Here is a 16,484-nt window from a genome sequence, read left to right as displayed (position 1 = left end):
AGTGCATTCTGAGGTTCGAAACCCAGTTCAGGCACCCTTTTGGACCCTTTTTCAAATTTCAAAGTTCGCAGCACTGCACTGTGTACGATGAAATCACGAAAAATCGCCAAATACGGGAGCTCGCCAGAGCCAGGACCCATCTTTTTATGAATGGACTCACTGTAGCCTAGGCCATAGGTAGCACTAGCAGCCGCACAAGCGCTGCGGACCACGTGAACCGTTCTCTGCAAATAGAAACATCTGCAACAAAAGGATACAAAAGATCTGCACTGACTGCACTCTGCATCTGATCTGCAGTGAAGAGCGCATCGCACTTTTGTTCGTACTTGTAAGTTTATGAATTTTTTGAGCCGCTTCATCCGCCACCGGTACTAGGTGATGGACAACCCTGACCAGCCTCCCGAAGGCGTAACAGACGTCCCTCCTTCTCCTTCCAACGCGTTGGAAGGAGAAGGAGGGACGTCTGAGGGACGATGAAGAACCTCCCTCACCAGGACTTCAGCAGTCTGGCCACCACCACGTGCTGAGCACGTGTGCTGTTCATGTACTTGCTTCACCCGCATGCCACATTCGGCCAGGCAACGCCGGCGGGGGTGCTGCTAGTCTCTTATAAAAATAACTGTACCGGTATGAGAAGACCAAGTACAAATTTTCGTTTGGAAACTTCGCTATTCGTTAGCGGGCACGAAAAAGTAGTTTGTACCAGGGAGTCGTATAGACCCGGTAGTATACTAGTAACACAATGTCATGTACTATGATGGAGCAGCGTGCCAGAAATTATTATGTAAATCGTCCGAACAGCCTACTGTCAGTACGGACAGTACTACTGTCGGTTTCAGCTGCACACGCGCGTAGAACTACTACTACTGTATTTTAATACGAATATCACTGAATATTGCTACATGTATCTGCATTACATGATCTAGTACTATGTAACGACCCCTTTTTACGTCCAGGCTCTTTGTTCCTTGCGGATATCCGTTCATATTATTTTGAAGAACAATCACATGATTGTAGATCTACCCGGGCCCTATCTACCGTTGTCTCATTTGGACAGGATGACTGGAGAGCCCATGCTCACACCAGGTCCAGGATAGCGACTGCTGCTGCTGCACGCTATGTAGATATCAACCAGGAGCGGTACAGTGACTGTCTTTACTGTTGTGTTAGTGATCAGCCGAAGACTGAGAGTGAGATGCGGGCGACGCAGGATTCTGATCGGTTCTTCAGCCTGCTTGGACTGGACGTCGCCGATGTGTGCTTTCTGGGCGACATTGATTTTGACATGTCCACGTGTGACCTGATTGCCTCAGGAATGCACGCATGGGTGTATCGAACATGGCATCCAGACCTAGGCTTGCACGTGGCCATCAAACTACCCAATCCGGTTCGAGTACACGCAGATCACCCAGAGCATAAGGCCAACATGCTGAAATTTGGCGCAGAGTTCAAGCGCATGTCGATGCTGCAGCACCCCAACATCGGGCAGGTGATCGGACTGGCCAGGAGCAAGGGCAATATCCCACTTATCGTGATGGAATTGCTTGCTAGTAACTTGCATGACGCAATTGCCACACCTTCCCAGGTTAGTGGCATCGGCGGTGGCGACTCGCGAATGCATGGGTATGTGCGTGACGTGGCGGCTGGCCTTCGCTACCTGCACATGCGGCATTTCATTCATCGTGACCTCACACTGGCAAACGTCTTACTAACACAGGCCGGGGACACGGTCAAGATCACTGACGTCGGTATATCCCTGCTTTACCATGACAACGGGTCGGCCACGGGCGGTAAGCTAACGTCTACGCCGGGAAACTGCATATACATGGCATTAACCATGACAACGGGTCGGCCACGGGCGGTAAGCTAACGTCTACGCCGGGAAACTGCATATACATGGCACCGGAAACATTCCCCTGGTCCGCAGCTGAAGGTCAGTGCGTGGGCTATGATTCGAGCATCGACATCTTTGCTTTCGGTGTCCTTGCAACAGCCGTCCTGACAGGTCGATTGCCCGATCCTCAGATTCGCCTGGCACCCTACTTCAGAGAAAACGCCAGCGGCGAGAAAGTGCCAATACTGGAATTGGAGCGACGGAAGGCCGAGCTGGATCGTCTTGACGATGGTCACGCGTTGAAGCCGATCGTATTGCGATGTCTCTCCAATGATCCGACGCAACGCCCGTCAGCCTTCGAGCTACATGAGCACATACTGCGCTGGCTGGGTGAAGCTGAAGACACGCCTGAGCAAGACACAGTAAGTTGTGTGAGTTTCCACGCGTGCACAAGTATAATTGTACATTTAGTCCAGACCCACGGCTACACACCCAGGCCTGCGGGCACACCTCCACATACGCACATGCGCAGGCGCACATGTGCACGCACACACACACACACACACACACACACACACACACACACACACACACGCACGCACACACACATCAATGTGCACAAACATAATTGCAGACACTCCCACACCACGCCTGTGCGTCCACAACGTACCGACGTGCACACGCGCAAGCAATTGACACATAGGGTTGGGGGTTCCCATGAGGCATGACTGCATTTTATTAAGAAGATGTTAAATAATGTGCTTAAGCAAACGACAAAAGTTCCGTCATATTATCACATTCGATTGTCAGTGATCCACACTGCCCACCGGGGACAGACGCACGAGTGACCCACCGAGGGCTAGCCTGCTGCTGTCCACCGTCGGCCGATGACACGAGTGTTGTGATCTCGCTCTCGGCCTGCAAGGCATTGAGTACTAGAGTTGACTCGGAAATGAATTTTTAATGGGGTGCTCTATGGAAACAAAACTAGACTCCAGATCATAGCGTCGACCCGCGATTGCAGAGACGTGTGGTGACTGCAGAGCACTGCAGAGCAAATGGAAGCACCAGCCGTAATGCACTGGTCGGGCCTCAAAAGGAGCAGGCAGGCATTTTTTGTTCAACATGTGCCTGGCAGAAAGCATAGCACGGCAAGCAGAGATACATCCGCATATCATCCGCATATCGTCCGCATGAATGCTTGCATGCACACGGCAACAATGACATGCCCCGGGGGCGAGGGTAGGTAGTGAATAATGACTGACCATTTCAAGAGAACGCAATTTGTTGCCGCTATTCGATGTCACCCACAGGCGACGGTGGTGTCAGAACCTGCGGGGCTGGATGCACCAATGCACCTTGTAGTGGGTAGTCAGGATTCTGAGGCATTGAAACTGATCTCCGTCGGTTACGTGGTATGGCGAATGCCAGCAGCGGCAACAAGGGTTGGTTTGCCCACGGCACGCCCACGCAGCAGCTGGGGCGTCTCGTCCCCTCAGCGGTAGCAACAACTGCTCTGCCAACAGTGATTCAATGGACATGTACCATCCCGAATGATAAATGGTCTTCCGGATAATCAGTTACGCTATCAAGTCTGCTCTGGTGACGCGGGGTGATTTTGGAACTGCTCCCGAGATTTCTGATAACGGCGCCTATGATTTCGGACATACTGCTAAGGCCAAAGTGCCAAACGCAACGCTTGCGTAACTCGCAAACCGTGACATTACAATAATACCCACGCTGTATGACTCGCGTAGCGGATGGGCCATCTCATCTGCCCAGCAGTAACAACCGCTGCTCTTTCCACGCTGATATGACGGACATGTCCGGTCCTGACCGACAAATGGTGCTAGGATGATGATGAGCCCGGCATAACGCCTGCATTGGTAACAGGGAAAAATGTGTAGCCACTCCCATGCCAAACGCAAAGTCGCATCCGCACGACCCAGCTGATAAATGGATAGTGCTTCGCCTGTCGCTCTGTTGCCGAGAGTTGGAGCTAAATGCAAGCACTCTGCTGAACGTGCTGTGTACAATGGACACTTGGAAATCACTGCGAGAACAACTTGCTCCAGTGAATTATTCCAGTTGCATCTTACCTCGAGTAACAGGGGCGGAAACAGCCGCACTGACAGCTGCATCTTCGCGACTCGTGGCTTTAAAAGTAACTGAGTTGAGTTTTGATATCGTCAAACGCAACCCGTCGTTGATGGGGTCCCCTAAGCTTCTCAATGTCACCTTGTGCCTCATCCTGATGACGCTTATTGGGCATGGAGACTAGATGGGCCAAGACGAATCGTCGATTGATTCTCACAACGATTGCACCTGTGGCAATCTGCTGGGGAGGCGCTGGTATGCAGGGGCATCTCCGACGACTACGCAAAATCGTAGTTAGGAGCAGGACGATCCACTTGCGATGTCAACTAATTACTTGTACTACGAGTACGTTCTCTCCACCGTTTTCTGCCCTCAGCTGCTATCAGCATTGTGCGTGGCGATGCGCTCGATCTCCGACGCGACTGGTGCAGGCGGAGAATAGTACTGTGAGTGGAAAAATGCGCCAGGATGGGCAAGGCACGGGGAGGAACCTGAGAGCAATCTGTCGTCATGCTGCTCGGCAAAATGTTCCGCATGAAGATATTGGGACTGGAAAACTGCCGGTTTGTTTGCCAGCCAAGTGACAGAATTGTAACCTGTAGCTTGACGACAATGCCGAGAGAGCAAGAAACTAACTGGACAAACTGACGGAAAAGTTAAACTTCATCTTTGACGCATCAAGAAATCAACTGCAAAGGAACGCTCCTTCACATCCCGACAGTTCCAGAGCTTGAAGAATACTCATCTTCCGATATGACACCTGATCACTCTCTCAGGATTGACTCCCATTGATTTTCACTATACCTAAGCAGTCAAATATTCCTGCATATTTCACTCCTTAGGGCTATATTGACTGCTTATATTTGACTGCTTATGGGTTGCGCAGTTGAACGGTGCCTAGTTCAGCGTGGTCGCTGTATGAGTGGGTGATGGTGCAACGGTTGTGCAATCATAAAACCGGGATTCATGAGGTTATCGTTCTGGAATTAAAATACGGACTGTTTGTCGTGATAAATCTAATATTGACTTCGTACTTGGTCAGTATAGGAAATAAAAAACCTCGTAAAAGCCCTCGGCTTTTATTTCCTATATTGACCTCAAACCCAGGAGAATGAAATTGAATACACCACTGCAGCTGTACTTATGGTTGATAAATATGGTGGTAAAGACACACCTGGCAATATGGCGGTAAACACACGCCTGCCCACACACGCTCTCTAGGCTGCAAAGTTCTGGCACAGAGCTCTCCTTCTCACCACCACCACCATCAGTTCGCGCCTGGCGCCTGATCGATGCATGGCTGGCGGTATCCGGCATAGCAGGCTGGTACATCAAGTAGCGCATGGCACATAGATGATGACACAGCAACGACATAGCTCGATTGCGACGTACGTTTCGTCCCCGCTGGACTCATCAGGCAATCTTCTTCTTGGATGTCTTCATACGGAGCTTGACTCGGGAGAATGAAATTGAAGACACCACTGCAGCTGTACTTATGGTTAATAAATATGGTGGTAAAGACACACCTGGCAATATGGCGGTGTGGGCAGGCGTGTGTTTACCGCCATATTGCCAGGTGTGTCTTTACCACCATATTTATCAACCATAAGTACAGCTGCAGTGGTGTCTTCAATTTCATTCTCCCGAATCAAGCTCCGTATGAAGACATCCAAGAAGAAGATTGCCTGATGAGTCCAGCGGGGACGAAGCGTACGTCGCAATCGAGCTATGTCGTTGCTGTGTCATCATCTATGTGCCATGAGCTACGTGATGTACCAGCCTGCTATGCCGGATACCGCCAGCCATGCATCGACCAGGCGCCAGGCGCGAACTGATGGTGGTGGTGGTGAGAAGGAGAGCTCTGTGCCAGAACTTTGCAGCCTAGAGAGCGTGTGTGGGCAGGCGTGTGTTTACCGCCATATTGCCAGGTGTGTCTTTACCACCATATTTATCGACCTCGTACCCAGTCAATATTAGATACATAATAGGATGCCAGTAAAATTTGGCGAGCTTGCAAATCGTGCAGGGACAGCCACGTGACACACACTCACAGCAACATGCCAGTACGGCGCGTGTGCCAGGGCTAACTATAACTAGCCTTTGCTGCGCAAAGCCCACGTGTACATGTAACTGCAAAATAACAACGGCGATGACGACGACAACAACAACGACAACAACAACGACGACAACGACAACAACAACAACAACAACAACACATATTTCTTTGAGCTTTCTTGTACAAAAATGTAAAACATTGTCTAGCTGGCAGTGTGTTGCAATCGATCGATACTGTGCAGTGTCAGACAGAGACCTGTGACCTAGTTTAATAGAACAGGGTGCTTATCAGGCACAACGGGGCACCGGCATAGAGTATGACCGCCATGTGATAAACTGTGGGCATTGTCCTTGAACATGTGGAAACACGTGACTCGAAATCGAGGACGCCTTTCTACAGTCCCCTGGAGGCCCAAATTCACATGCACACCTCAACGTCTAAAATGATGTGGGGACACGTTTGAGATCGGCGTGTTCCCACTACCTTATGGTGACCACGTTGCGGCGATTGCGTTTTTTCCACAATTGTTGGAGTCCACTGCCACTCTCTCTCTCTCTCTCTCTCTCTCTCTCTCTCTCTCTCTCTCTCTCTCTCTCTCTCTCTCTCTCCCCCCCCCCCCCTCCCTTTCCCCAGCCCACGTATTGCCAGTGCATAGCGCAGTGTCTATGAGCTCTCCATATCTGCATATCACTTACACCAAAGCGTAAACACTGAGGTATCTAAACGGGCACTGCCAAAGCACAGTCCAGTGTCTATGAGCTGTTTTGCTGCTCTGTTACTATGCCAACCAATACACCACCAATGCCTGCTCAGATCGAGAAGACGGTTGCGGATGCCCGTGCTACGTCTCAGCTGCGGATGCGTTGGACACGGCAGCAGAATACCCCACCAAGTCAGCAGGAACAGGAACGGGCGCTGGCTCCTAACACAGCATCTCTGCTTGAGCAGGTAAGAGATAGACAGCTCAGGACTGCAACTCCTGGTTAGTCATGAAGGTGTTTATAGATATAATAATGGTTTGATGAATTGCCAATGCAGAAGTCTCTAATGCGATACATGTATGCAGTGAAATGAGGTTAATTCCCGTAGCTATGCAGAAGACGTTGCTTCAGTAACGTCTGGCGCTAGCCAGGGTCCACACAGCTTTAATTTGGTGTTTGTTTGTTTGTGTGTTTGTGTCACGCCTGGCGCTATCCCGTATCTGTCCCGTACCATACCGTACCATCAAACACAGCTGGCCGCACTATTCAAATAGGGCTTTCAAACGCAAGATCATAACGTGAAGCAACTTGGAAGAATGAGTATGAATGCGAAGTGTATGGGGGAATGCATGTAGGGCGATAGTGCGGGTTCGAATCCCAGGTAATGCCTGAAAAAAATAGGAAAATTGAAAAATTTATAACATCCCTATTCTTTTTTTGCCGTCATCAAGGCGGTAGATGGTGTCGTAATACCCTCGACCGTACCTGTCCCGTACCGTACCGTACAATCAAAGACGGCTGGCTACAATGCATATTCAAATAGGGCTTTCAAATCCAAGATCATAACGTGAAGCAACTTGGAAGAATTAGTATGTATGCGAAGTGTATCGGGGGATGCATGCAGGGCGATAGTGCGGGTTCGAACCCCAGGTTATGTCTAAAAACAAAAAGTAGAAATTTATAAGAATTTATAACATCCCTATGCTTTTTTTGTCTAGGTCATCAAGGCAAAAAAGCATAGCGTAGGGCCCTGAGCTTCCAAGCTCTCTCGTTACACCGTAGTATGATGGTGGCCCTGAGAAGTGATGTGCAATATCAGGGACTTACACACCAAAAGGGACTAGGACGCTGTGAAACGTCAAGGGGAACATGATTATCGGAAGGCGCTTGAAACGCTACAAGCTTTATGAAGAGCTTCTCTCAATCACAACCTGTCTACGCCATGCCAGTTGGCTGGTTTAGGTTTTTCAAGTTTCAAATTGTTTCCTGATTTTTGCGAAATCCCCCCCCCCCCCCCCCCGGCCTCAATAACCATTCTCAGCCTGAGCTTACATTTGCCCGAGTGACACGAAAGAAACCCCATGACACCCACATCGTCGGATGGAGCATGCAGTACAGGCGGTGCATTGGTGCAGCAAGGTGGTATGTTCGCAATATTCATATCGACATAGGGCCTTCATACCCGGTCATTGCTGTTATTGTCGTTGTTCTTCTCTTCTTCCTGTCGGTCACTGTGTAACAATCCTGTTCAAATACATGTAGACGTTGGACTGGGTGTCGGTATCCAAGTAAGCCATAGAAGTCCTGCTCTTGGCACTTCTATTGCCTCTCTTCTGGATCTAGACGCGACCAAGGGCGTTTATTGCGCAAGACACAGTACCTTTGGCCGTGTCGCCGTTTGCACCACAGGTAAATAGTTGCCATGATTACGCATACTGTCTATGTGGTGCTTTAAAGTGATGACGTCATAAGTAAAAAATATCAGAGTGACAAGAATTTAAGTGGGAGCTCCGTCGCTGTACATCAAAGTACCAGTTTCTACATTGCATGTAAAGGTATCACTTGACTTTTACCGTATTTCTTCTCCACCCAGGACATAATTATCTGCTATCCATATCGAATTAGCGTTCTATTTTCATTGTGGAAACCTCGATTGGCTCTTGCTCTACATGTATCCCTCAAATAAATACTATGAATGAATAAGTCAACAAAGTACCGCCGAATATCGACTCCTTTGACAAGCTGGATCAACTCTTGTCAAAGTAAAGTATAGTACCGGTATGTGTCTATGCAGGCTTGGGGAACCTGCTTTGCTCCACAATTTCTGTGTGTGTGTGTCACAATTAAGAAGACCTGATCACATAGTTCTATGTATGTGTGTGTGTGTGTGTGTGTGTGTGTGTGTGTGTGTGTGTGTGTGTGTGTGTGTGTGTGTGTGTGTGTGTGTGTGTCTCTCTCTCTCTCTCTCTCTCTCTCTCTCTCTCTCTCTCTCTATCTATCTATCTCTCTCTCCCACACACACAGTGGAACCAAATTGCCGCTCCCTGGGAGACTAGTCTCGACAACGTTCTCTACTCCGTTGCATTCCGCGAAGCTCTGTTCTGCTTCTTCACGCCTGACAGTGGCAGTCTGAGCATCTCGTACACGGACGATGTTAATGCAGCACTCGGTGTCGCCTGGCATGCAGTGGAAGTACCTAAGGACCTGAGATATTGCCGTGCTGTCTATGCTCATGAACAACACATACCGTATTATCTCTAATATAAGCACAGTCTCCAATAATAGCACGTCTCCAATAATAGAACACCTTGGGGCGGCATTCAAAAAATAAAGTGCTCAGTCTCCATTATAAGCACACTGTGTAAATTCATTATCTGTACCGGCGAAAAAACCCTGAAATGTGTGCGTCATACATGAATTTGGCATGGCAACATGCCTCTGAAATGAGGTTGAAATAATAATGGAACAGTCTCCAATAAAGGAACGTCTCCATTAATAGCACGGGGCGGAGGTACATTGAAAAAATAAAGGACCGTGCTTATATTAGAGATAATACGGTATATATGTACGCAGAAAAATCTAACGGGGTCGATAGTAATGTGTACTTTATTGCGCGCGAGGGAGTGAGGGTTGTGTCAACGGTCAGCCCGTTCTCGCAGCAACATCCAGCGATGTACGCGTCTGACACTATCGTTCTCCTTTGCGGTGGCATTCCACGTCATGAAAACACACTTATCTCCTACTGCAGCGGTGTGACAATCAACAGCAGCTCCAGCAGCACCCTCTCCTCAGACTGGGAAAACAGCGACAGCAGAGGCGGAAATCTCCTGCCCGTCCTCCCGCAGGCAATGAGTCATGCCAAAATATTTCCGTACAACGGTGACGTCTATCTCGCTGGCGGTTTCAGCGAGACGGCGGACGACTTTCCTGTATACTCGCTTCACACGGATAGCAGTACGCTTGAAATGCACTGGGTGCGTTCATCGATCTATCCACCAATCAGGAAGGATCAGCGCGGCGCCACGGTTGCCGTGTACAATGACCAACTGTTCATTGCTGATCGTGACCATGATTCGAGGAAGACCCACCGCGAATGTTACTCCATAGATCTGGCATCAAGTGTAGTCAAGCAATTGCCTCCTATACCAACATTAGCCCTACGACCGTATCTGTCTGCTTTTGACGGTCATCTCATTGCTTTTGGAAATCTTGCACCGGAAAGAGATGATCCGCCACGCGTTTACAAGCTCAAACTTCTTTAGGCTCATGTGATGTGTACATCAACCCCCCCCCCCCCCCCCCCATCTCATTCTCGCACGCACTCCCTATTTTTCTTTCTCTCCCACACTCTCTTTCTAAGCAATGTTTCCTCACCTTCCACCCCCACCCCCCCCCCCCCCCCCCACCCCCCGACACACACCCTACTCTCTCCCGGGGTTTATGACACTCCAGCTAGGCTCTACACCGGCTCTGCTATGCACACTATTCTAAGACGATCGTTGAGCTGACTGCCAGCACATCCATGTACTGGCATATCAATAGACAGGAGTATAAGACCACACTGTTTTTGTCCATGTTTCTTGTCACCTTTCTCGTACTTGATACATTCTTGATACATTCGTACTTCATACATTGTACATTCAATGAGGGAGGGTGAAAAATAAAAAGCCATCCCAAAAAAAAACATTGTACTACATGACTGCACTGCATTGTATTGTATTTGTGTACAGTCGAGTTACTAATAAACACATGGCACTGTTCATGGCTATTATGAATTCATACATGCATACTATACAATGTACAGTAGGTATCGGTTATAGCGTGGGTGTTTGAAAAACGACTTTCTATTCTTGTTTCCGATGTTTCTTACACACGATAAATCAAGTGTGACATGTCATGTGCATGTGCGCAGAGGCAGTAAGATCATCGTACATGCAATGACTATGTAATGTTACTGTGCATGCGGCTGGTCATACATGTAGTCACATAGGCTTACCATGTGGCTATGCAACGTCATGAGTTACATGACCACAACAGTTGAACCTGCAGCATGCACTACGACCCAACGCGAGTCGGATCAGAATTGCATTGGACGGATACAGTAGTCGCGCGCCCAAGAACGTTGTTTCCGAGGGGTTAGCCTGGGACGTTCTTATTTTTCAGTAATCTGGCTGCGTTCTTATAACACGTTCTTAGAATCAATCCATACTGAATCATATGTGTCCCACAAGCCGCCAGAAAACCAACACCGACGTTCTTAGCTTTAGGCTGTGGCGTTCTTAGTATTTCAGGCTGGACGTTCTTGGGCTCCACGTTCTTCAGCGCGCGACTCTACTGTATTATTACTACAGGCGATATACTTTGTACAAGTACTAATCTAGCGTGTTTCACTACACAAAAACCATTCTTAGGACCGATAATTATACTAGTATTCTAGTGTGCGATAAAATTGCTTGTAAGAATAAATTAATGTGCACTTGAAACCCATGTTATGATTATGAAAACATGAGAGTTCATTCTTGCAGGCAGTATATTCTTTTACACGACCACGCTATAACCGATCCACACTGTACATGAGTACATTCATTTCAATCCAATGAATGTCGGTTACTTGTTAGTTCATTGCACGTGAAATCTCTACTGAGTGGTACCAGCTGGCCATGCTTTGTCCATATCGGCAGGGTCGAGGATGGGGAAGTTCCCATGGTTTCTGGCCACACTTCTGCTCACCCTGCAGCGGCCTGTGAAGTGTGAGCGCGCACTTGTGGTCCAAACATGGACGGCATGGTGACTCGCAGCCCACCTCACCCACACACGTACGCGGGTATGTGAGCTGAGTACATATTCAGGGTTTTTTTTTGTTCACTCTCCCCAATCCTACACACACCATGATTGTACACACTCTCCATGAACTGTGTTCACACACCTTGAACTCGTATGCATGTTCACCCCCCCCCCCCGACACACGCACACACGCTCCATGAAAATGTGTTCACCTCCTAGTGCCACTACTACTGCTGCTACTACTGCTGCTGCTAGTGCGGCTATTGCAGTTGCCACTACTGCTGATCCTGCTGTCCCTGCTCCTGCTACTGCCAGTGAGGCTAATGCGGTGCAGTTCCTGCTGCTGCTGCTGCTGCGGCTGCGGCTGCCGCTACTGCTGTTGCTGCTCGGATGCTGCTGTTCCTGCGGCCGCGGTGGCTACAGCTCACACTCGTGTTGTTGCTTTTGCTGCTGTTGATGACGATGATGATGTGGGAGCAGGACCTGGTGTTCTTGCTCCATTCCAAAACGGTGGCCATCTCCAGACCCATTCAAAAATTCCTCTGAAAAAAAACAGTAAGTCACAACATCCAATGTTTTTTAATGTGTTGTTTAGCCTGCCAACCCCGACACGGGGTGGGTCATAATAAATGCACCTTACGTGCAATATCCACCACATGCACCACATGTACAGCACATGCACCACCTGCTCAGTACTGTAGAAGTACAAATTTTCGTTTGGAAATTAACTTTCGCCATATTCGTTAGGGGGCACGGAATAACTAAAGTTTGTACCAAACTAAAGCTTTTTTCTGAACGTTCGGGGTGACGGACCTCGACCAAAAACGAAATTTAGTACGTAACAAGCCTGCTGGTGGAGTGAAATAACGAAAGATCTTCTTCTGAACGTTCGGGGTGACAGACCTCGACCAAAAACGAAATTTAGTACGTAACAAGCCTGCTGGTGGAGTGAAATAACGAAAGATTTCGTGAACGAAAATTTGTACTCATACAGCACTGCCGGGTGCCGAAGAACTGGACGGGGGGGGGGGGGGGGGGGGGGGAGGTCAGCCTCGTAGCCTAGACCCCTCTTATTTTCATATACATCAGTCTATCCGCAGTGGAGTCACCGCGCAGATAACGGTATGCTGTGCTGCTTGGTGAATTTCTAGCCTGTTCATTCTTCGGCACCCGACAGTGCTGTAGCTACATCCACAGGTCAGCTAAAGCTGAGTGAGCACCATCGTCAACAAGGAACTGCTTCTCTCACACACACACACACACACACTATTTGACCATTTGACGTCCATCGCCAAAGGCGATGATAGCGATGCTACAGCAGGAGCCATAGCAACTTGCGCTGGGATTGCACCATTCAACAGCTTGCAAGGCTGAAGAATTGACCGCCACTTTTCAGCCTGGTCTACACCACACAGCTATGAAGTGGCTTTCCACACATACACACACACACACACATGCGCGCGCCTCCCAAACAGTAAGCAATGAACGGCATGGCATGTACATGTACGCAGTGCTGATGTTCCCATTAGGCTGTGCTGCATATGGCCGCTATACAATATCATAACGAACAGTGTACAAGACTCACACAAGTGCTTCACTCTGGCCAGAGATACAAGCGGCAACAGAGATCATATCCTATGCTCTGTCACCCTGCTTCCTTCGGCACTGCGGAATGTAGCTTGCTGCTGCTTGCAGCAGTAGAGGGTTCACAGTGTGCCATGACGACACATTGACGAGTGAGTTGCGCTGTTTCACATGTTAAGCACATGATAGAGAGATCGTCACCTGAAGGGTAGACACACGCACACATACACATGCACACATACACATGCACACACACACACACACACACACACACACACACACACACACACACACACACATACACACATGCGCACACACACACACACACACACATGCACAGTGCTGCTCAGTGAAATCCGGTCATGTGAGCACTTAAACCCAGCCAAATGCAAAAATGGTGTTGCCATCCTCCCTTCTTCAGATATTATTATATAATTTTCCATCCAATTTGTGTGTGTGTGTGTGTGGGGGGGGGGGCTTCTGTTATCATCCCGGGATGACTCCACTATAGAGCGTACATGTTAGTATCGGGTCAATTCTCTTCTATGCCAGTATGGTCAAAAGAGGACAAATGATTGTACACACTTCCAGCCCAGGGTGAGTTTAAAGTCACCAGCCTAGCCTGAGTTTTATCCCAGACATTGGGTGTGCACTTGTGTGAAGACTGAGTCGAGGTCAGCCCCGGGGTAAAAACTCCATAATTATAAACACCGCCTGAAATCAAGAGGCGCTCACATCGTCATTATAATGAGCCACTCGGTGAGTTAGACATGTGCTATCAACAATAGATAAGCGCAAATTTCGCACACTGTTCAGGGGTTTGTGTTTCTGGCAATTTCTGCCTTCAAAGGCAGTGAGAATGGTTCAGAAAGCCAATTTCACATCCAGCGAAACGCTGACGATACGTAAGAGCCGCCGGGAAGCCTGGGGCGAGCTGCGACATTTTGTGCAATTTGTATGACATGACATGTAGCAGTTGTTGGGTTGTTCAACGTCAATCGGCGCAAGGCATAAAGCACACCCTGTGACAGGTTGAACATTTCGATCCTAATTTCTTGTTTTTCACCAATTCGATTTTATTATTTCTCGTCAAAAGAAACAGAACCATGTTGACACTAAATGTATCACTTTGTAATGAACACCAAAAAGTAGCCGCACACTTTGTGCCACTCTACTAAAAGCCACATGAAAAGACACACCAGTTCGCCTGTCAAAGTCCTGCACTGCTGTAAACTGAGAAACTTCGCTAGAGATAAAACTTAGCCATTTTCGCCACCACACATTCGCAAATATAAATCGCCGCAAGCTGCTTTTCGCATTGATCGTGAACATGTCGACAATACATGATCGAACTGAAGAGATCAAATCTCGACATTTTCTAACGGTGATGCAGTGTGATTCTTGAAAACGCAACATCCGTGCGTCGTAAACGTTTATCGCTTCACAGCATCCCCAAATAAGCAAATAAAAATCCTTGAAATCCTGACTTGCTAAAAATAAATTCAGCTGTATCATTCATTCGGTAAATTTCAATGGGAACTAGTGGCTGAAATGCTCAAATTGGCAAAGTTTAAATTGTCGTTATGCACATTGCCACGCAACGCCATGGATACGGTCAGTTCACACTCGAAACATACTAGTAGCTGTTCTGTACGCTTGTATCCCCACATGTGCTCACACGGTATCAAGAGTACATAGCCCCAAGAGTGTGCAACTGCCTGCACAATCTCTATCCAGTGCTGCGACGACGGCAGAACTGCACACCACGTGACATGGTTCAATAGGTTACGCTGGCAAACAGTGCATAGTGCAAGTTTTCATATGAAATGCCTTCAGGGTCCATTTCGTAGTGGAAATAGCAGCAAACACACTGGGGTCATGCACATTCAACACCCAACCGGGTCTACGGGATTCTACGAGATTCTGCGGGATTTCGGGCATCTGTACAACCTGCATACGGCTTATAGGTGGAGTTGCACACGGCCTGGGGGTTATGTACTCTTGACGGTATTTAAAAAACAGTTGAACAGATCTTCCGCCGCTTCCCGATTTGCACGATAGCACGGTTGCATTGCTGCTCCTGGTGTTCACACGCAATGCCATCAATCGTCATCCCGCCGAGCGCCTTCGAATGTGAACTGAATCTGTTAGCTCTGATCAGAAATCACTAATACTAATACAGTGAAACCTGTCTAAGACGACCGCTCAACGGACCTTCGAAATGTGGCCTCTGTTGCCAGGTGGTCTCCTTATCCAAGGTCGTTTGACTGGAAAAAGCATCCCTGTGTCCTGGTTGCAGTGGTCTTCTGGGACAGGTGGTCGCCTTGACAGGTTTTACTGTACAGTGCAGTGGGTAACTACTAACTGGTGCTCGAAATTATTTCCAATGTCCCTAAAATTGAAATTCTGGAATAGTCCAGACTCTAGAGTGCATGTCATGAACCCAGAGTACATGTACATGTACCTGTATTTTGGAATAACATTTACGTCACAAAAGTGGAGTAGTCAGGGTGTCAGTTTCAGAAGATTGTGCTTGGTGTTACAAGATCTAAAGTGCACACTATTCTAATGCCTTACTTCGATTCTGTCCTTTTAGCTCCGGTGCTATCTTCGAATCGCCGAGACGTAATAAAGCTTTTTGAATTTCAGTGGAAACGAAGGGACGACAAAATTTCCCTTCGACATTCTGTTAGATCTGATTACTCGCATCCAACACCGCTCCACGGGAGGGAATGGGACAGGATTAAAAGAATTCAACACGAAGACGCCTAGACCTGGCTAGGATGGTAAAGAACTGGAGGTAATAATTATTATTTTCATTTTCGTGCAGAATGCTACTGCTAGCATGCACCAAGAGTACAGTCATGTACTCTTGCTTGCACCCAAAATGAAAATATACAAGTCAAGTGTGTAGGATCGGAGGAGACGAAGCAGGGAAAAATCAACGACGTGCACGTGACATGGTGCAGCATCCTACAAAAAAATGTAGCAAGAGAGTACTCTCGAGTGCACGTGCACACGTACACGCACACACATTTTTTTCAAATGTGCGGGTACGCGGATGTCATGCCAGTAGAGTACTATGACGTCGTTCTTTCGTACATTTTGGCCACGTGATCGAGCTCTGATTGGCTACTCCGCTTTGTGT

General features: G+C 48.2%; 1 protein-coding gene and 1 long non-coding RNA gene across 4 annotated transcripts; one reads left to right on the top strand and one right to left on the bottom strand.

Moving 5' to 3' along the window:
• The first annotated feature begins 1,774 nt into the window (after window positions 1–1,774).
• Window positions 1,775–10,334, top strand: LOC135826046 (uncharacterized). Of its 3 annotated transcripts, XR_010555196.1 has the most exons (4): window positions 1,775–2,265; window positions 6,801–6,935; window positions 8,231–8,377; window positions 8,993–9,126. XR_010555196.1 is itself a non-coding variant. In XM_065338689.1 (3 exons), the coding sequence occupies exons 1-3, from the start codon at window positions 1,897–1,899 to the stop codon at window positions 9,227–9,229; spliced, it is 732 nt and encodes a 243-aa protein (XP_065194761.1). In that variant the 5' UTR covers window positions 1,775–1,896; the 3' UTR covers window positions 9,230–10,334. The 3 variants fall into 3 exon arrangements, 2 of the variants coding, with proteins under 2 accessions (XP_065194761.1, XP_065194760.1); XM_065338689.1 differs by lacking the exon at window positions 8,231–8,377 and having other exon boundaries at window positions 1,775–2,256; window positions 8,993–10,334; XM_065338688.1 differs by lacking the exon at window positions 8,231–8,377 and having other exon boundaries at window positions 8,993–10,334.
• Window positions 10,335–10,550: 216 nt separating this feature from the next.
• Window positions 10,551–16,200, bottom strand: LOC135825704 (uncharacterized). Its single transcript, XR_010555114.1, has 3 exons — window positions 15,914–16,200; window positions 13,338–13,537; window positions 10,551–12,294 (listed from the first exon to the last, which is right to left on the bottom strand). It is a non-coding gene; the product is annotated as an uncharacterized LOC135825704 (long non-coding RNA).
• Window positions 16,201–16,484: the final 284 nt, after the last annotated feature.

This window comes from Sycon ciliatum, chromosome 10 (genome assembly GCF_964019385.1).
Source record: "Sycon ciliatum chromosome 10, ocSycCili1.1, whole genome shotgun sequence".
Taxonomy (NCBI): domain Eukaryota; kingdom Metazoa; phylum Porifera; class Calcarea; order Leucosolenida; family Sycettidae; genus Sycon; species Sycon ciliatum.
This window is presented reverse-complemented; position numbering and strand designations above follow the sequence as displayed.

What these genes read in the sequence shown, in the direction of transcription:
- LOC135826046 (XM_065338688.1), top strand. Translation starts at nt 1,897, where the DNA reads ATGGCACCGGAAACATTCCCCTGGTCCGCAGCTGAAGGTCAGTGCGTG. An exon ending in AGCAAGACACAGTAAGTTGT is followed by an intron (nt 2,266 to 6,800) that starts GTGAGTTTCCAC and finishes ATGCCTGCTCAG; the next exon opens with ATCGAGAAGACGGTTGCGGA. An exon ending in CAGCATCTCTGCTTGAGCAG is followed by an intron (nt 6,936 to 8,992) that starts GTAAGAGATAGA and finishes CCACACACACAG; the next exon opens with TGGAACCAAATTGCCGCTCC.